The 22490-nt window shown below is 35.2% G+C and overlaps 2 protein-coding genes across 2 annotated transcripts in view; both read left to right on the top strand.

The window, feature by feature from the left end:
• The window catches only part of TENM4 (teneurin transmembrane protein 4), a 1544468-nt gene that overhangs the window by 138084 nt on the left and 1383894 nt on the right, over positions 1-22490 (top strand). The window lies entirely within an intron of this gene.
• On the top strand, positions 9177-10142 carry LOC126648453 (taste receptor type 2 member 40-like). The gene has a single exon (XM_050331396.1). It carries the CDS (start codon positions 9177-9179, stop codon positions 10140-10142), a length of 966 nt encoding a protein of 321 aa, XP_050187353.1.

Raw genomic sequence — 22490 nt, 5'->3', positions numbered from 1 at the left:
TTAATTCAGTCACATTGGTTGGGACCTAAGTACCATCTGTGCAGTTACCTCTGCTTGAGAGCAGCAGAAAGCCTAGGGAAGATTGTGCAAACTGGGCAAACATAAATTCTATTTTCTCCTGGTACTCTCCCAGGCATTAAACTTTTACAGGATTATGTGAACCAGAAATGGTTTTTATGTGTTTAAGTAACACCCAATTGATTTCATTTCTATGTGGTTGTCCATTCATCCTTTGAATCCATGCAGAGTTTTCACATTGGTAGTATCTTCTGACACGGAGTTTCACATCTTCCCTCTATGTTATGTGGAAAATTACCTTATTTTATTTGCTTTAATTTCTCTTACATTTGATACCACATATTTCTTGTACTGGAATATGCAATAAATCATCAACCCTATTAATCTTCTTCGTGTAAAAGTTTTTTTATGCACCCACAGATTATACTCTTTACAACTGTCTATTTTCCCTCAGTGGAAAGTTTTGTTAGTACTTTATTTTGTGGAATTGTGACTACAACAGTCCCAGAAAACATACATAAATAGAAATTAATTCATAACTGGATACATTTATCTTGTACTTCTTTCATTTTAACCTAAAACATAGGGAAAAATGCAAAAGATTTTTGTGATTTTGAATATATACCAAGTCAGTTCTAGGAAGTGACTGTCATTTGTCTCAGTGCTTCTCACCTGAAAAGAAAGTCACTTGTGCTCTTTGAATGGAGTAAGCAGATATATCTTTATGCTGAGTATTTTCTCAAGGATGTGTCAGCTTTTTATTTCATGCATCATTCACCTCTCAGTGTAGTAATCACACAAAGTAACATGTCCTTAATATGAAGTTAAAAAGCTGATAGGATATTGAGAAATAATATCTGGACCCAGCCATGCTGATAATGGATTTCACTATATCGTGCTACCCCAAGCAAATGTCACAAATGTGACATCTACTTAGTGCAAAATAAATAAGAGACTAGAGTTTATTTTTTAAATTTTCTTTACATCTAGGAACCCAAACTAAAAAAACTGAGTAAACCCAACTTTAACATTCTACAAAACTGTAACTTAGATGGAGTGCATTAAAAAAAAAGCTTATCAGATACAGATTTTTGCTTTCTTCACACTGACTATGAAGAGGTACTCCAGTGTGAGTCTTTCAGAATAGATAACACTTTCTCTCTGCTATAGTCAATGTAAGTAAGCAATGAAAATCAGGATTAATTTAAATTTGCAGCACAGGTGGCGTAGAGTATTGTCAAAGGGATTTGAATTGCAGTAGGCTGTCAATATGGCACATTGGTTGTACAAACACAAGGGAATCCAGCATCGTATCAGTGTGAAGCTGTTTGCTGAGGGTGATCAAATGGTGATGGCCTGCAAAAAGTCTGATATACTTAATACTTATATATACTAAAAGGCACGTTTACACTCAAGTTGTAGAATTGTCAAAAGCAAACACTTAAAATTTTATAACTAAAATATATTTATTTGAGTTTGCCTATGCAGCATCCTGAGGTTGCAGTCCTTAATGATATCCCCACATATTTTTTTCACTGAGTACTTCCATCTGATAGATTCATTGCAACAGGAAACAGAGATTTGTATTTTCTCTATTTCAGTTATCATTTACAAAGACTGCAGAAGCGTTCCTAAAAGAATGTCAAAGATCTTTTTTTTTTAGATGGAAAATTATATATAAAGTAGTTTACATTAAACTATTTCACTTAAACATTAAAAAGTATTTTCAAGGAATGAACTGTGTTCCAGACGCATTTGGAAATGGGTGACAACTTTCTAATAGCAACACATATATTTTAAACATTTAAAATCCATTATGATGAAGAAGAAAGGAAGGAAAAAACTTGACAGACCTGTAGACACTGTAGGTCACTTCAGCCAGTGGCCTTTAGTCTCAGAGTAGGAGTTAATTTAAATGCCTACATGTGGAAACAGCTGGAGTTGATTATTTAAAAGGTCTTTTCCAACCAAAATGATCTGTGAGTCTGTGGTTTAGGAAGGTTTGTGGTTTGCTATCTTAGAAATTTGGGCAGACGCAGACACTGAAAATCAATCCTACCCTAGACAGAAGTTACTGAATCGATTCAGTTCTCACTGTCCTCACAATAAAAGGCACACTTAAGTGTTGTACAGTGGTATTCATTTTTACTTTTTGCATTTTAGAAAGTGACTTAACTCTTCAACACCTCTCATTTCTTCAGTCCACCTCTGCACTGTAAGAAGCTGAAAGTATTTTTTAACCCTACATATGTATCTTCTTTTAAATTATTTTTATCACTCCCTAGTACTTTTTATCATGATTCAGGAATAAGTAGATAGTGAAGAAAGAGAGTTGGAGTGCTAGTGAAAGTGAAGAGATGGGTTCTGTTTCATGTGCTTTATCTGTACAGACTGTGATTAAGTAAAATAGTTCAACTTGTAACAAAAATCCATCATAAGGATTGTGTTTATCTTTAGGTCTTGATAGTCTATAAACAATCTTAAGGCCAGGTGTATGCCAAGAAGATTGTCATGAACAGGGACAACTTTTAAGAATGGTACTCCCAAGCTGGGGTCACAACATGGATAACTGCTGGTGGTGGCAGAATACCTGAAATCTAACATAAAATAGAATAAAGGAACTTGACTCAGAAAATAGGTTCCAATATACAAGTCTATCACCTGTGTTAGAAATGTGTATTATTCCTCAAATGAAGCTAAACACAAGTTGTAAGTGTTGAGTCTAATGAAACCATCACTTTGCATGAAGTTTCACTGTAGTCCCTGAAAACTGTGAACAGAAAAATCCATCTGTATGGAAAGGCATACAGTAAATACAAGATGCAATGGTTATAGAAAATGAAAGGTCTGTACTTGCAGCTATGGTCTGGGGAAAGAGAAGACAGAAACAGTTTTCTAACCTTTTGGTTTTGTTAAGAACATATGAAAAACAATTCCAATTTCAACAACTAGAGTTGTTGAAGCCAGACAGACTTTAGGACAAAGCACATCTCAAGGAGGAGAAAGAGGAAAAGACAATTTCCTAAATCCATTGAGAAGCTGGACCAGTTAAGGAGAGTATATTGCCAAACACAAGCTTGATAATTGTTCTATAATTTTGTAACTCAGTGTCTCATTTTACTGTAATATTTTAACATTTTCTTTAATAGAGTAAGCTAAATTCACTGTCTTTCTTTAATCTTATTTTATAGAAAGTATGGTTGTAGAGAAATCTGGCTCAGTAAAATGCTTCATTCCTTTTGACATATTGACTCTCTAAATAGCAGGAAACAGCGTGATCAGAGAAGGTCTACCAACTATTCGTACTTTGGTTGGTGCAAAACAGAAACTCATCTTTACAAATACAGTCTTGAGACAGTGAAGATGTATATTGATATTTTTTTCATGGTAAAGAGCAACCGATAATCATCACTAACTTGTTGCTATCACCTTCTCCTTTATTTTGGGTTATGTGCATTCTTACTGCTTTAAAATGAAAGTTTCATCTTCCTTTTCATCTGTGTTACAGGGCTTGATGTTCTTGACCTCTTGCAAGAATTTCAGAGGACTCTTTTTATTAGTTGTATCTGATGGGGTTTCCATTTTGACAGTCTTTCTTTAAAAAAAAAAACCACAACAAAAAACAAAAACCCAACTAATTGTGTGATATGAAATTAACAGTACATTATCTCCAGTAGAATAATGGCAGCAGCATGACAACTTGTAAATTAATGGTAAATAAATTATCACCCTTTCACACTCATTTTTGAGATATTTTGCAACACTACTTCTTTGTACAATATAACATCAGGAATGTGTTAAACGGTAGCATAATTTTATTGTTATTTACCACAGACAGGATATTTTATTGAGGTTCACAAGTCTTCTCTACCTTGTCAGATATGTGAGGAACACCTGATAAATCATTTTAAAAAGAGTTGCAGATGCAAGCAGAGAGTAGTAGAACGAAGAATGCTGATTCTGGGCACATTTGTTAAACACAGATCTCCTATATAATGTTCTTTGCAAGTTTTTTTTTTGTAGGACTGTTTGTGCATCTTTTACAAGAAGTAACCTCCCATGATTTGTTATATCCAATTATTTTACTGTAAGGATCTTAGTGGTAGTTGTGCTTCACTGTCTTATGCTGGTGTTAAGAGGTCTCTATTAGAGATGGACTTTATGATACAACACCTTATAAATGTTTTGTGCAATTTACTACAGGGCGTAAAAAGCTTATTTGCTAAGGAGCTCATGATGTAGAGGTGAACAAATGCCATGAAGCTCTTGCAGCTACTTAGATGACTGGAATTAAATTAACTATGATGGTCTGGAAACAATGTCCTTCCTCCAACACAAAATAAATAATTTTTTTTATTATTTTTTTTTCTATCACACATGATAAGAAAAAAATTTTTTTCTCATATGCTTGTCTCCTTTCATCAGGAAAAGGAATCTTTGTAATCAATGTTATGTTCATTTTTAGTTACTTGAACTGTTTTGCACATCCTATAAATCAGTTGTGGTAGAATAACACACTAATCATCATCAAATGGTCAACACTTTTCAAACACAAAAACCATGATAAAATTAGGATATGGGTGAAAGGTTCAAATTCTTCTAAGATTTTTCTTTCTGGATATAATCTCAAAATGAAATTCTAAGATTACAGTTGAGAATTCTTTAGCTTTTAGACAAAGACAGGAGGGAAAGAGCAAGATCCCAGCCCTGAGTTATCACAGAATGGCTTGGTTTGGGTGGGACCTTAAGGATCATCTAGTTCCAACCCTCCCTACTGTGGGCAAAGATACCTTCCACTAGGTTCCTCAAAGCTCTATCCAGTCTGTCTCTGAACACCTTCAGGAATGGGGAGTTCCTAGACTCTCTGGAAAACCTATTCCAGTGTTTCACTACCCTCACAGGAAAGAATTTCTTCTTAATATCTAATCTAAATCTACCCTTCTCCATCTTAAGTCTGTTTCCCATTTTTCTTTCACTCCATACCCTTATCAAAACCTCTTTTATAGCCACTTTAGGAACTGAAAAGTGCTATAATGTCTGTGCATCTCTAACGTGTTGAATTTTGGTCTTTGCTTGTTTGTTTGTTTTCTGAATGTGCTGGAGCTATCACATTACAATGTGGGTTTTTTTAAGTTAATCTGAATTTTGATTGGTGTTGATGAGGGCACCAAAAGCTGCAGCATGAGAGATGAGTGAGGATAATGAAGGGTGAAGGCAGTCTGAGTACCTGTCACAACACAATTAAAGCTATTGATTCAAACAATAGTAGCAACAATTTTATGAAAAGAAAAAGGCAGTCCTAATGGACATATTCTAATTTTTTCTATTGCTAATAAAACTGTAGACAATTACTTTTCACTAAAGATATTGAAACAATGACCATAGTAGGATGATTCCTCAGTGACATTTCCAAGATATGCATTTTCCTGAACAACACCACAAATAAATCTTCCAGTATCATATTCACACACTTCTTACTCACAGTAAAATGCCAAAATATTAACCAGATACCAGTAAACTGGTTAACTGTGGATCTCTGTATGAGCTTACTAAGCAGTGTTTTACAAGATTCGGAAACTGTTTACTCTGCTGCAATATCGTCTCTAACTACTTCAAACAGTTAAAACCATTGTAGAGGTTGTGTGAAGCATATTTATTACTGTTGTTTATTGGAATGCATGAATCAAGGAGGAAAGCTGTTATCCTGTGAGCTGAACCTGACTTCTCTGAGTGCAGTGAGATTTTTTTTGCAAGGGAAATTTTTGTATAAATTCAGATGCTTCTCTCCAGTATTTATTATTTGTGTCATGTTATCATTGTCCTATGATTATTTTTAAGAAATTCTAGTCTGCTTTACTTTGTGACTCAGTTGGTTTTATAAACTCACAGAAGTGCTCCCTCAGACAATAAGTACAAGGAACTGACATATTTTAGGGTCTCTTGTGTCTTATCACATTAACGTGGCAACCCTATCTGTGAGGTTAGGAAAGGGCAAGAAGGGAAGCAAGCAAATTCAAGGATCTGTATACCAGGAGAGGAGACTGTGATGATTTCTAGTGTAGAGCCAGCATCAGGTGTAGTCAGGTCCAGGTTGCTGTGACACATTCACTAGCCTTTTGTATCATGGTGCACACAGGTGAATATCACGAGTATCCATTAACCTCTGGAGAACCCCTGAAGATCATAACACCAGTACAGATCATGAGGGAGCTCTTGAGCTGCGGAGAGACAAAACAAGAGAAAAATATTTATTTAGAAGCCATTCATTCCTGGGAGCAGATCGCATTAGAGAGAGGTCGCTGACAGAGCACTGAGTAACTGGCTTTTTCTTTTACCCAAGTCATGAAGACTTAAGTACTCCCAGGGTACATAGGTTGAGTGACAGCTACTTTCTGAAGGAGTTGGTAGGAATCCTCAACAACAAAATGTTCCTTTGTAGTGTTACCTAAAACACTGTGGAGGAAAAAACCTGTAAGCCAAATTAGGTAGGGGGTAAGATAAGGATACAAAAGGTTTTAACTAGGCGTCAGGAATACAAACCCACATGTTTTTCCTCAAACACAAGTGTTAGAACTTTTACAATGATTTCCACCCAATCCCGGTCTGGCCACTGCCCTGATTCTACCCCCTGCCATGCCTTTCTGGAATTGAGTCTGAGGGAGTTTTGGGACCCCCTTTGCCTGATCTTAATCTTCCTCAGAGTATGTGCTGTTCTTGGAGGCTTTCCAAAGCTCTGGGCCTGAAGGTCGTTGTGTCTATATCTGTGTCTTCTTGCACAGATTTTAGGGTGTTCTCTACAATTCTGCCTTGAAAATGGGACTAAACAGGCTAATGGAATTCAGGGGGATTGATATGAGAATGGATAACAGGGTTTGCTGTGTGTAACTGCTGTGTTAAAGGGTAAGGGATAGTATGCTACTACTTTAAAATCTACATTCACTTCATAGCTACTTCTAAAATCTATAAAATTTAAAAAAATCAAAACTCTAAGGCATCAGTAGGTATGTTACTTTATTCTCAGTTTCTCCCATTTTGGGCCTCATTTACAGGAAAATGAAATGAGTATGTAAAGATCAGATATGGTTTTCTTTAAAATTTTCATTATTGATGGTGCATATGGAGATAGAACAGAATTTTGTAACTGTGTGTTGGAACACCTGAGAATTTGCTTTAGTCATGCAGTTTTCTAGACTATATTTTCTGTTGTAGATTTTTTCACTTTGTAATTGCAGTGCTGATTTTTTGTAAGTATGTAAAAATAAAGTGTTATTTTCATGTTCCCTTGAGTAACTTAAAACCTACATATTTGAGGTAACTAAATACTGTAATTATGTAATACATATTCTGCATAAAAGAAGATTTAGGCATATAGCTTTGAAATACACAGTAGTCAGTGAGTTACACTTTATCTTTTTTTTCCTAGTAAATTGTGCCTTTTCCACTATTTTTGATACTTCTGGTGAAGAATGACAGAATGATAGAAAAAGCGAACATACCAATATATTCTCAGTTTAAATTTTTTTGGTTCTTTGTTTTATTCTTTAGGACCTTTTAAAATCTGAATTTGATATACAATATTTTGAAAATGTGACTAAATTCCTTTTTAAAAAATTTGCGTTGTTGTGATGACAAAAGTATGTTCAGGTGTTAGAGAAGAAAGCTCCTAGTTTTTGAGATTACTAGCTAAGTTTAATATTAATGAATTACTGACAAGCAAAAACTATGGAGATTTTAAATCCACCTTTTCATTGCAATAGGTTAATGAATAGGTTATTAGAGCTATCTGTTTCTCTTCTTAACAATTCAATAAAACCATGAAGCATGGATGTAATGATAAACAGTAAATCCAACTGACAGTTTTTACCACATCCAGATTAGAAGCTTTGTCTACCTTTTACTTTAAGACATTTTACTCTGTTGAGAAATGGACTACAGAAATATGTGTCAACTTTCTAACAAAACCAATAAATATTTTATAGCCAAAAACTTCTAAATTTTTTCCAGCAGCCAATTTATCTCAACTGCTTCTTACTCTGTTGTCAAAGTCTTCACTGTATTTCATATTTCTCTATTTCAAGAAATTATCCATTGGCAACATAAATGTGTCAATACTGTATTCACAGATTGGATTAATTGGCCTGGGATTGAGAAGGTGAGGTTCTGTAAACCCAGAAATATTTCTTTACAAATAAGAACTAATGCAAATGCAAATTAATGAGGCCCACCACTGTTCTGGACTTCTGTGCTCATTAGAGCATCTAGCTAAAGCCATGGATGAAGATGGGTGAGAGATTTTCACTCTATAAAGCAGAACAGGTCTAAATCCATGATCTGGGCTAATAAACTGCATGGCAGGCAGGTGAGATAGAGGCTTAGACACTGATATAGCTGGAGAAGGCTGGACTTGGACCAGAGTTCTGCTAGATGGCCTCCTCTACTTGACTGTCATCAGCCTATAGCCTGTCCTCTAGCCTGTCATCACTGCTCATTGTATAACTGGCCATTGACACCTTTTGATCCCATATATATGCCCACATATAAGAAGTGGTCAGCTAAATGTAGCAATAGCCCTTGGGTAAATACGTCTTTGTTGTCTGGAGTGCTCCTCTAGAATAAGGCTGAGGGGTGTATAATTTTCTTCATGTTAAAGCAGTTGCAACTAATTGGTCTAGTTATGATTTATAGACCTTCAACACAGTATGAAAGATACTAGAAAGATACTAGAAAGATACTAGTTACAATATAAGACCACTTATCACCTGACATGTTTGCTGCCTCTGTTGGGGCAACTCCTTTTCCGCACTGGCAGGTATTGTTGTAATCAGAGAGCCACTGAGCTTTCTGCCACTCTAGATAAGAATATAAACAACTGGACAAAAGACAGGTGGCTATCTCACATCCCTAAGGAAAAACATAGGCAAATCTTACGCATGTAAAAGGTTAGAGTTAATTATTAAATCTTTCCCTGATTTGCACATTCAGGAAAAACGTCAATACTAATTTTCCACACTCATTTCCAGATCCATTTCAAGATGTCTTTTTGTTCCTATATATAAGGTGAGCAGACTGGAGCTGGGACTAGTCAGATACCAATGGAACTGCCCAGCTTCTTGCACAGCTACATAGGATAATCAGGCAGAGGCTACCAAAGCAGCAAGATGTTGCCACCAGTTCTTATAATTTCAATAAGTATTGTAGCTGTTGAAGTTGTTGTTGGATTTATTGGAAATGGATTTATTACAACTGTTAATGCCATTAACTGGATCAAAAGTAAAAAAATTTCTCCTGCTGATATGATCCTGATCTTTCTGAGCACATCGAGATTTATCTTGCAGGTGACAGTACTGATGCACATCCATAGTCTCTACTTTACAGATGTGTTTAAGTTGGCTTTGGTGTACAAAGTCTTTGGTGCTGTATGGATGTTTGTAAACCACGCCAGCTTGTGGTTCAGTACTTGGCTCTATGTACTCTACTGTGTAAAAATAATCAATGTCAGCCAATGGCTGCTGCTGCAAATCAAGTTCAGAATAGCTGGGATGGTCCCGTGGCTTCTTCTTGGATCGCTGGTGATGTCTTCTGTGACTTCCCTTCCTTTACTATGGACTACACCCAGTACTTACCTCTGCAGCTCAACAGGGAACTGCAGAGAAAATAGCACAGCTCACATCACTGACTGGGATAGTTCACATCTCTACCTGCTGCTTCTTTACTTTGTAGGCTGCTTTTTCCCTCTAGTACTATCTGTGGTAACCTCAGCTCTGTTACTTACCTCTCTGTGGAAACACAGAAGGCACATGCAATGTTATGCAGATACTTTCAGGAATGCTTTGATAGATGTTCACCTAACTGTCATTAAATCCATTATTTCTTTCTTAATCCTGTATCTTTCCAGTTTTGTAGCTCAAATTCTGTTGATACTGTCGACATCTGAAAGTAAAGATATTGTGAAAGTTGCTGTATCCTTAGTTGTAGCTGGGGCATATCCTTCTATGCACTCAATTATCCTGATCATGGTCAATTCAAAACTGAAATTGGCATTTAGGAACCTTTTTCAGCATTTTAAGTGCCATTTGGAAAATATGTCTCCAAGCCCCAAGCTTGAGAGAAACACTCTCCAGTAAGAGATCTGAAATCAAAACTTGCATGTATTGTTTCACTGCCTTTTTTTCTTAATCAGTAACTTTCATCTTCCAGAGATTTCTGTGACTAGTCCTCCTTAACATTTCAGAACATCTGAAATAATATACATTTTTGCCTGACTTATGCACCACTCTAGATCCTTCCATCTTACTTAATATAGAATAAAAATACATTCAATGAAAACAATGTACTTAAATAATAAATCAAGTTTAGGTTCTTTGTGATTTTACAAGTTTTGTATAAGACTGACAGTTTTATAATATGTTTGAACTGAAGAAAATGGGGCTAAAACAGACAAAAATGTACAGAGATCATAAATATCAACTCTCAGCTAAAGGATCTTTCACTTGAGAATGCTAAAATTTGATTAAAAACATTTTTTGCAAGTCATAGTTAGTGTGACATGGAAACAGAATATGCTTTTAGACAGGCAAATGAAGAATGACAACCTGAGGGAAAAATTAAGGTTTGGAAACATACAATGAAGGTAAATAAATTACATTCTGAATCAGGTTTATTTGTGTTAGGATTTCAGTATAACAATTTAGTGGTTAAATATCTCTTAAAGAAATGGATACTTTTGTTTGAAATATATTTTATGCTTATTTGTTTGATTTTCTTGGAAGTGGATTAGCATGCTGGTGATCAAAATGTAAAGAGGTGTGGGTACATGAATCTATCTGTAGAAAATCTTCTTAAGTTGACTATTCAGATCAAAAATTTGCCTTTTTAATGATTTGCTATTGCTGTCATCAGTTTTGAGTTGTTTCTAAGGATGTTTTCTTCAAATGTTTTATATTACTATGAAGTTTCACATGAAGTTGACAAAATATATTCAAAAAAATCCTGTCGTGTTTTATCAAACAATGTATTTGATGAATCTATTCTAAAGGTCTCAGCTCAAGTATTTTTATGCTGTATATCCTTTCTGCCTGAATTTAGATAATGTCTAGACTATAAATTACTATTGTGAGAGTTTCAGTCCCATCTATAAAACCAATGATTCACTTATTCTTGGAGTGTACTGGCTTCAGAGTAATAAGTTTACGAAATGCTTTGAAATAACAATTTACTATATTAGATAAAAGGTGAAGATAATAGTTTTAACTGATATCTTAAAATATTTTTGACAACGAAATACATGTTAAGAGCAGACATACAAGAATGTCTGGGTAATATGAATTGATATGATTATTAGCATGTATAAACAGTGGGGTCAAACTGCACAGCAGGAGAGAGAGTGATTAAACTCATAACACAGTGCTTGGAGGCACATTACAACACGCTGTAAAACTAAGGCTTCCATAATGTCCAGTGCTGTGGTGCTGCATCAAGGGAGACCCAAAAGGCCCTTGAGGGAAGCAGATGGGAACTATCATGCTCATGCCACAGCAGCTATGCTGTTCAGCTGCATGCCCTGCCAACGTGGACCAAGATTAGAACAGTTACAGAGATAACTCTTCCAGCTGGAAACACCATGAAAAGAAAGTATCCTGAAAGAAACGGGGGATCTTAGCTGCTGAGTTTGTTTGGGGCCTTTCTTTTTTTTTTGGGGGGGGGTGGGGGGGAGATGGGAGGCGGTGTTGATTGTTCCTGTTATTTGGTTTCTTCAGACTGATAATTTCCTCAGTGAGCTCATTTCCCTTCAGATAATTCCAAACCCATTTCTAGATACAGACTGAAGGAAAAAGATCAGAGCCAAGGATGATAACAATGGCCCTTGCTCAGCTTTTTCACTGCCTCCTCACCTTCAGGAGAGGGAGATCTGAGGCAGGAGCAATCATTAATAAAATATCCTTCAGTGCTTCCAGGGGAGAGGAGGACAAAGCTCAAGGACTTGATGTCTTTATATTGTATTGATGAAAGTTTTGTTACACACAGCATAAAGTGAGATAGATGAGTACATAAATTAGAATTTTAAATGTCTGGATTGGTAAATAAATTATTAGTTTTGCCTTTATTCATTCTATCCTTCCCTCAAGCTTCAATATCTTTTCATGTCTTCTTCCACAGTATATACAGAATCCTATTTGTTTTTTGATCTTGCCCTGCTATTTGGATTTCAACCTATCCCATCCTAAAATCATTTTATGTATTCTCTGTGGATCTAAACTTCTTTTTTTTGTGTACATTTTAAAAAAGCTTTCTAATTCTTGTTTTACAAAAAAGCATTGTGATCCAAACTATAACAGTCTTGTGTCTATACCTAATTTTCTCCAGAAAGCAGATAAATAAATCTGGTGAATGTTTTGGCAATTACTATCTGTGCCCAAAACATTATAAACAAATTTTTTTTAAGATTTCATGGTCTAAGAAGTCTTTATAGGATGCTTGAAAATAAGACTGAGTTCACCAGTATGTTTCCCTGGAACTTTTCAAGTTACATGAAATGGGGAAAACATGAATGGGAAAATATTATCTGCGGTTTGTATGAAGCCAGAAACTATGGCAGTACCAAGATATTGTAAGTATGATGGAAAAAGTGATTGGTGCAATTGTTTGTACAGACAACATGAAAACCAAACTTCTTCTTGTCCATCTTTTTTTTTTTTTTTTTTTTTTTTTAATGCTATTGTGCTTGCTTTTCAGAATTTATCACAGTTCTCTTTCCATGAAAAACAATGTTTTGTTGTAAAGAAACTAAGGGACTTCTGATTGCAATCTCAGTAACATCTTCATGAAAGTGGAAATATCTCACTACCAGTCTTTTAGCATGTGAACCAGAAAGAACTACCACATAACTTTCCAAACTGCTGATCTCCTTTACCATATCTTTCCTTTTGCTTGGATTAATTATATGCTCTACCTGACCAAATCAGCAACTAGGTGGTGGATATGAACTCTGATATCTGTAACATAGCATCTCTCTTCTGCTAGCCATGGAGTCTTGCTTGTTCTTTTCTATAGTTTTGTATTCTCCATGATGTAATTACTTCTCTTCAGAGGTACACAAGGCAGCACTGCCAGCTTCAGGGATCTCAGAACAGATGTTCTTATACACGCTGCTAAAACTACACTTTTCGCTGTTGATGGTTTCGTAACAGTAATCAAAAAGCTTTTCATCTTTGCATCTGACAGCACAATGATGCTAATTTATTCTGATTAATTTTGGGTAATTTCAAAATTAAAATAAGTCTCAATGCAGATGCCACGCTGTACCTATCTTTTCCTGAAATAAGACTTTCCACCTTTCTGCAAGGTCTGGAGAAAAGTTCTATCTTTTGAAAGAGTTTGTAATAGGATTATAGAGTGGGATTACTTTTATCTCTATTTATTTATTGTCTTCCCTATCGAAACGCTCAGCCTTCATTTCATTAATATCACAAGGACAGTTTCTCCAATGTTACAAAATACTTGAGAAAGCTAATCCCTCTTCCCCTCAATATTTCTTATTCTGTTTGTTCCTTACTTGAGGGCGTCTGTATGGGAGGTCACTGGAGTTTAGTTAGAGGCTTATGAATCTGTCAGACAAACCCTTCATAGAGACATAGGTCTAATTGAATGTGAAACTGGTATTGACTATTTACAAATAGTAAAAAAAATAAAATAATGCATGTCAATATCACTTTCAAGCTTCATTATTTTCAACGTGCAATTTCTCCTTCCCAATAACTATACTTTTGCAATGATTCAAAAGAACTTTATATCAGCCAAAGTAATCAAACGAATATCAATTTGTGGTCAAGATACATCAGAGAAGAGCAGGAGCACTTTTAAAATCTGAGTTCCTGATGCTCATAAGCATTTCAGAGGTCAGACTGTTTTGTTGTTTCTAAAACTTTGCTCGTCTCTGCCTTGAAAGGCCATATCCCTTCTCTAGTACTTAGCCTATCTGTGCATGAAAGGACAGGGATATTTTATCATCAGAAAACAGAGCACTAATATAGACAGAGGCTACAGGGTGATTTATGTGGGCTTTTGAGAAGATAGGGGAGAGAAGAAGTTTCATGGAGCTGTGCCATCTACTTTGGCTAGTCTCTTTTCACAGCAGAGGTAAACAACCTGGGGCAACAGTGCACCCTTCCAAAGCTGATATTGGGATCCATGAACTGAGTGCTCCATTGCACAGCATTTTTTTTTCCTGTCACAGGAAAAGCAGGGACAAACTGCTGAAAGGAAATAATGACTTGATATCATCATCCTTCAGTTACCCGTTGGGTAGAACAGGTGAAATTAAACCCTTTCTGGCCTTTAGGCATTCATATGTGATATTGTGATGAGATTAAGATGGGTGATATAATTAATAAATTTTAAAAATTATTGATAGGTGATTATACTATATTTTTGATTGTTTTCCATCTCCTCCATGTCATATTTGAATTTAACTTCTTTCTAGTTTTATGTCTTCTTGAATTTTTCCTTCTCTTTGGAGTATTTATTTTTTCCTTTATAGAAAAAAATAAATCTTCATTTACCACTACTATTTCTTACCACTTCCTCTAAAAATCTCACCTCTTTTTGCTCTTGCTGTTATTGGAAATATATACTAATGAAATCAGACTGGATTTGTCACATATTTAATTTTTTCTAATAAGCACATATTGCAAGGTTTTGGCAGATTTATACTTTTACTTTTATGACAACATTGCAAATAAAATTTGTCCCTTCCTTTGTGAAGGTGTTCAAAAAAACCCAAACCAGTAAACAAAAACTCACATGGTGAGACCTAGAGATATTTGAAGTCTCCCTTTTAAACTCCACTTCAGTCAGTTCTGCTTTGTTGTTCTTTCCCTGTCACTTGCTTTCTCTTACCCCAGTACTGATCCCTTTTGCTTTTACAGATTTCTGTCTTTCTATTTTCTTTTTCATTTTCCCTTTCTCCTTTAGGATCATTCTTCAGTTTTTTTCTTTTTCCTTCCTCTCTTCAGTTTTAATCCTCACCCATCAGTCCCTCAAACATACTTGTTTGTTTCAATGTTTACATTGTTTGTTTCCCTTCCAGAGTAGAGATGACCATCCAAATATTTTCATTGCCTAGGATTAAGAAAATAAATAAAGAGAGGAAATATAATGTAGCGGCACTTATGCAAACAGCAAAGTGGAAGTTTATTTAAACATTGCATCTATAAATTGCATGTTTAAGAAAGACTAAAATTATTTGAAATACTTGAATCCTGAGAAACATCAGAAAGTAAGTAGGTATTTTTAGACTTCCTCACTCTCTTAAAGAAGACAACAGAAATCTATCTTTTGTAATTAATTCTCACCATCAGAAAAGAAGGAAATCACTTTTTTTTTTCCTAAATCCCCCTCAAGACAGGTGCATAACAGGAGTTATGAATAGGCATTTGTTGACCTCATCTGATAAATCATAAGAAATACATTATGAACTTTTATAGAAGTGTCAAACCAACAAAAGTTCAGACCCCTAACATAACATGTAGGTATAATTTGAGTGTCAACAGTCAAAGAAATAATGTTTCTCCTTCTTGAGGTACCCACGGCTTTCTCTAGGAATCTGAAGTAATGTCATTGTATTTGTAAAGCAACATGCCTGTCCCTGCTGAATAAATAGGTACCTATCTCTCAGCTAAATTCAGTAGAAATGGAGAAAAGAGATAATATAAAAACTTTTTTCATCATTTGTAAGTTATGTTTGGACCACAGCTACAGCCAATCTCCTTTTTCATTGTTTTTTACATCTGCATGACCTTTTGCATTTGTCTTGTGCCATGGCTCTGCTCAAGCAAGAAGAATAAAGAGAAATTTTCCTAAAAGTGTCCTCTGGAAGAGTTTATGTTGAGGTGTCTCCTGGTTCAAATTCCCTAAAGCTGTGAAGAGCTAAGATCTTAGGTCCCCTGTCTCCTGGCACTTACTACAGCCACTCCGTGATTACTTCAAAAGTCAACTCCAAAGCACATACTGTCAAAACAGAAAGATCTTTGAAATCAAATGACAACTTAGACATTGTATTAGGTTTGAAATATGTTGTACATCTATATAAAAGCTCATAATATATGTAGGCTGTTGATAAAGGATTTTGGAAGAAGAAGATGTGAGTAATGGGTTGGCCCAAGCTTCTCCTTCTCCCCAGACCCTTGGCCTGCTCCATATCATCAGCATGGAAGTGACCTGATTTGCTTTACAAAGGTAGTAGGAAAGGTTAAGATCTCAGGCTGGCCCTGTGGAAGCTTTCAGAAATACCTTGCTTTTCTTGCTGACTGTAGAAAAAAGCCTGCATACATTACCAGGTTAAGTGATGAGATGCTTAGGAGTCTTTGGTTCAACTTCTCTTTGAACATCTTCTCCTGTATGAACATCTCTAGTTCCATATTGCAGTTATGAGCAAAACTGAGTACCCTTGGATGATTCTCAGGTCATCCTTTGGAGCATTGGTGGTCTCTTTTGTAATTTCTTCTTGCTATACTTTGACTTATTTTACTTTTGTATTTACTTCAGTATTACTTTGTAATACTGAATCCTCTCACAGACCTCAGAATGGAAGATGTTGAGGTTTCTCAGCTCTCCATATCATTCTGCTGAACACCATCAGTATGTACTTCCCTTTGATCATTCCATTTTAATGTAATCAGTTAATTATGTCTGTCCTCAAACTTACCTGAAGGAGGTGATAGAAATCCAGCTCTGGCAATTCCAGTACACATATGCATGTAAATATCATCCAATTTCTGCCTATTACCCTTTCCTTCCATCTTCCTAGTTTTTGATTTGACATCACACCACTGTTATTCAGCTGGTGCCACTAAATCACCAAGATTAACTGCATGGTCTTTGGGGCTCACTGTTTCTTGTTTAAATACTCTATACATAATTTCATAACGAGTTTAAAACAAATAATTGATTCAGAATGTTGCTTATCTTCCTTTAAGTCACTATAGCACATAAAATTCCTTCCTCATTTGAAGAGGTAAATTCGAAGAAGAATGTATACAAATTAGTCCAAACACAAACAGGTAGGAAAGGCTCTGGTGTTGACCTTGTTCTTATACACCCATACATTGAGAAAAAGGTCATTGGCACAAAGTACAAATAATGTAAAATTTGTGAATATACAGGTTTCCTTACTGAGTTCTGAGGCATTAGCTGAATATAAATCTCTGGTTTAGTTTAGTTCTGTATACTTTAAGTTTTCAGCTAAGCAGGATGAAAGCTCTTGGGTTTTCAAGAGTTAAATTATTAAATCCTTTATTGAAATGTTAGGAATCAAATAGCTCCCTCAAGACACTTTTTCCCACAAGAGCTTTGGATTTTTTTTGGGGGGGTTGCATTTTTTTTGTTTTATTTTTATTATTATTATAGCTCATTATTTAAAATTGACAGCAAAAGCCATGCAGTTATCTATAAACCAACTGTCACAGTTTCTTCAGAAAATCACTTTTAGCATTGAACTGATGTTGTTGTGATCATGTACCTTGATGTCATGTGGCTTGATAAGTGATTACTTGCTGTGAAGAGCCCATGAACTACTTCTAGTACTTGTGCATCTTACAATGTATATTCACATACAGTTTCAAACATTGTACATTCATAGAGCTGGTTGAGCAATCTTCATCCAAATACATTATTCAACAAAAGTTGCTATGGAATAACTTCTCTGCAGACTGAATTTAAAAGAAATTAAGGCAGCTCTGATCCTCACAAAGTTTAGTAAGTTCTGTGAAAAAGCACTAAATAGGACAAGAGGGACTCAGGCTCATCTCAGTTTACTTCTTTTATCTGTGGGGCTTCTGATAATACATTAATCATCTCTGTGCTTCATTGTGCTACAGTAATAAAAAGGTTTTTATTTGCCACTCAAAATTTGTTTGAAGTGTGGTGTAGAACTTGCTTTATAGATACAGAATATTTTATTTATTATTTTTATTTTATTCGCCTACATTTCATAGAAGCCAAGTTATTGATAAATAAGTGTGTGCTTCAGCTTATACCTGGAATGAAATGATGTTGTTATATAAACAATTGATTTTCTTGCCTTTTAACAAAGTCTCCAAAGAGCCTTGAGAGAGCAAATTATTTTAAATGTTTTTCTATATACATCAGAGAACTAAAAAAAAAGAACAAAATACATCCTATATTATCTAAATAAATCTTATATTATATACCAGCTATCTATCTTGGACCAAATGTGTTGTATGTTTTCATATAAAAAATTTTTGATGGAAAAGAAAATTCAAATTTTAAAATAAAAATGTGAAAAGCCTGTGAGGTTTCCCTTCAGTCAGCCCTTTGCCATCTGAGAAATTTTGGATGTCCAAAGACAGGAAATCTGAGATAAGAAGATAGTAAACAGACAGAATGATAGTACCTAACAGTGGTGACAGTAAATTCCTGTTCCCCTTAGTTCTTTGATGACTTCTGTTGTGCCTCAAAGATGCCTGACTTTGTGTGGAACTATTTTGGAGTGGAAGGACTGGGAGAGAAAGGTTCAAAATACATGGTTGACTAACTAAACATCAGGAACATTTCACTGGAACATTTCCATAGAAGACTGAAAGACTGAAGCAACTCAGGCTAGGAATCTTATCAAAAAGAAAGTCAATATGCCCTGCATAGGAAAAAGTTCTCTGGTATGAAAAGGCTCTTTAAACTAGTAGAGAGAAGCACAATAAGATACACTACCTGGGAGATGAAGAAAAACAAAATTAGACTAGGAACAAGTTTTTAATTTTATCTGCAAGTGTAACTTACCCCCTGGAGCAAAGTGCATGAAGTTGTGATGGATTAACTACTGCCTGAGCTCTTTTAACTATAACACTATAACTAAACATGAGGTTGTACTTTTGATACAGGTATTCTTTAGTTCTTCTACTCCAAGTGATATCTAGAGGATAATTTGTCATTATATCTGGATACTCTGATGAAAACTCCACTTGCCATTCATGCTCTCAGTCTCTGAGAAACAAGTTCTTGTTCTCCAGGGTCAAAGTCAACATGCACAGTATGATCTTACAGGGTCACAAGATTAGTAAATGCACAAAGGTAATTTCTTTCCTGGTGAGCAACATTCATTCCTCTTGTACTCTGGTGTAACTTTTTTTTGTTGTTTTTAGTCAGAGGAGTTATGGGCAGCTTTGCATGAATATGATCATATAGGATGAGGAAGTGACTGGTACAAATAGATTTGTGGGAGATTAGAGGACACAACATTCTTTTAATCTGAATTCCTTTTTTATATTTTGGGGTCCAATCTGTAGTGATTCTGAAAATATCTATAGTAAGAATACATAAAATCTGATTAGACTTAGTATTGTAGGGTGAATAAAAATCTCCCATATTGCTGATATTGTGTAATTATTCTTAATTATAACTGCTAAAGTGTTCTGTAAGAAAAGTCTCTCACACAAAGTTATGTATGAATGTAGAAACCAAGAAAGAATTTTAGCAAGAGGAAGGCTTTTTGCAAACCTTGAGTATCAACAGTGCAGACTAAAAATTGAGTGGAAAAGTAGGGATTATAACTCAAAGGTTGACTACTGTGGAAAAAAAAAAAAATTAAACAAAATAAGGAAGGGAGGAAGGTAACTAAGTAACAGTTCCCCATGGAAGCCCTAAACTCCTATTTATCTACCAGGAAAAAGAAAAACAAAAACAACCCAAAAATAAAAAACAACATAAAACCTCCAAGAATCTTCAAAATAAAAATCTGTGTTCTACAAGAAGTCTGATAGGGATTTTTGTTTATTTGTTTGTTGGTTTGGTTGGGGTTTTTTTGTTGTTGTTTGTTTTGTTTTTGCGGTTTTTTTTCTTCTGCCTCATTAAATCCAACAATCATACATTCAAATACAGAAGGGGAAAGAATGATGTGATATGGAAAATCTCTGACCAAGCCCAGTTTTGTTAATAATTTAGATTTCCTATTGCCTCGTACACCTGTTGTGCTTTCAGATAACAGCTTTGCTTTCCATGTTGTATAGATAAGCCAGGTCACTGAGGTTCAGAGAGGCTCCAGCCTCCAGCATAATCTCACATTATTGCCAAGAGGCTGAGTCACCCAGAAGACTGGAGCTTTCAATCTCTTAAACTCAAAATTAGTCCATTAAATTATGTCTGCTCTCCCTCTACAAGATTCGCAAGGCAAAACTACTGCTTAACTTCAAAAGCTACTTAAATCAGTGTACTATGAGCTAATACCATTCTTTATTTGCCAGGTTCTCCAAGGAGGAAATGCAAAGAAGTATCTCTGTTGTTAAAAGCTTATTAGAAAACTCACTCCTGATCTGCATTTTGCCAATATTTTGATCTGTATTTTGATGTGTACTTTAGTTCACTGCAAGACAAACATGTAACAGTCAGGTTATGTCTTCAAAAATTCTGGTTCTCTCAGCAGCATTACACACAGACTGCCATATTTCATTACAAGATTTGGGGATCAAGGATCAAATATATTTGTGTATTATCCCCCGAGTTAATTCTTTCATTTCCCATCTTTGAGAGTTAAGTGTAAATAATACCTGTGTGGAGAAACAGCACCCTTCAAGGATTAAACATGTGTTTTCTGAATCATTCATGTGATTTAAGGTTTGCAGCTTTGCCCACAATGGAGATTGTTGTCAGGGATTTAGTGATTATGACTTTGGTTTGAAAACGAGGCCAATACTTTTTAAATAGGAAAAATGACTGTGTGGTAAAGGCATAGAATTTTAGTGTGCCTTTGTCACACGCTTCTCATGTTTTGGTGGGCTGTGTACAATTCTTTTTTATAGTTATATGTATTTTTTGTGGTTATCTATATGCAAATTAAAATCCAGTGATATTTTGGCAATATAAAAACTTAAAAAATCTTTTTCTTGATTTCTTTTTCTTTCTATATAAAGGGGACTATAGTTTTACTCTACTTTTGAATGGAGTCCTTGGTGTAGAGATTCTGCCAAGAGAGAGAACATCTACTCTCAGGTTATTACTTTCTAAATGTGCTCATGCATGTTAAACCAATAAAGTGTTGCTGACCCTACTTTATTTGTTTTGAAAATGAACCCAAAGTACAGTGTTCTGTGCTGGGATTATGGGCACCCACAGCTGTACAGCAGCATTGGGCACAAGACTGCAAACGTAAAGAAACAGAAAAGCACATGGTGGTGGATGAAGTACAAAAATGTTAAGTTTTTTATGAATCAAGAAAAAGTTACAAAAGTATCAGATTCCTTCTATTCCAACAAAGCCACAATTTTATTTACACAGTGCCACTGCTTTTCACTTGTGAGCATATCATACATCTTCACATATTCTGTGCAAACAACTCTATACAAACTGTTGGAGCTGTGACAAATCACTGTAGCCAACAGCCTGTCAGTGGTCTTCAGCCAAACTACATGCCGTACTTGGCTGACATTGCTCTGAATCAAAAATTAAACATATAGACAAAACTTTGAAAGATGTCTGGTGGTCAAAAATATTCAGCAAATTCTGTACTAGATTATTATTTTGGTAATTGATCTAATAAGTAATACAGTAATATTGTCAGCACCTAAAGAGGTTTCTTTCCTTGAGAAATATTCACACAATTGAGTGAAAAACTTTCATAAGTACAAAGTGTTTGGTTTAGAGTTATGGAGGAGGAAAAAATGTGCAGTTATAGGTATAAAATGACTTATTAATTAATTAAACAAAATAGCATGACATTTGTAAAATAAATGTGCATGTACTCATAGGCAAGTGAGAATGCTAAAGGCATTTTGAGGTAGCTTCTGTATCATGCAAAGGAAGGAGATTTAACTCTTCCCTGAATGGGTTAATTTTCAAGTCAGTCTGATTCTACCTCTAAGCTTCAATACCTTTATGTTCAGAGTACATTGGATTTTGTTTCTCTGGACAAGGAAAAAGATACTTGGGCCATCTAAGCACCATTGTTAACTATTTTCCTTATCACAGATTTTATCAAACTAATGCAGAAAATATGAACAAAAAACTTTTTTTGTCTATGTAATTCCATAATGTTACCTTCTTTTTTTGGCTTTGAGGCCGACAAGCATGTTCTGCTGAACAACATTTAATGGGTGGGGTGATCTATTTTTAACCATAGAGCAGACCTTTTCATACTGACTGATCTTACTCAAAAGGGAAGAGAAAGGTCAGAGATGTCATTTTGTGGTGAAAAGATGCAGAAGCTTTTTGTAAGAGATATCTAGCAAGCATTATTTTTCTTATCCTGTTGTTATATTTCCCTAATTCAATATGAAAGCTACTTACATAATAATGCTCTGAAATTGCTTTACAAAACCAAGCCACTGCCAATAAGAACAAATTAGAAAAGACTTTAAAGATTATTATAAATGTGTCTTTAAAGCCATGCAGCTCAGTCCTGAGGGCAGTCCAAAAAATCACACATCTCATTTTTCATTATGGGTCATGTCAAGGTCTTGGACTAAGAT

Source organism: Myiozetetes cayanensis, unplaced genomic scaffold, assembly GCF_022539395.1.
Source record: "Myiozetetes cayanensis isolate MyiCay16 unplaced genomic scaffold, myiCay2020 scf5-8, whole genome shotgun sequence".
Taxonomy (NCBI): Eukaryota; Metazoa; Chordata; class Aves; order Passeriformes; family Tyrannidae; genus Myiozetetes; species Myiozetetes cayanensis.
The sequence above is the reverse complement of the archived record's forward strand: the minus strand, read 5'-3'. Positions and strand labels throughout refer to the sequence as shown.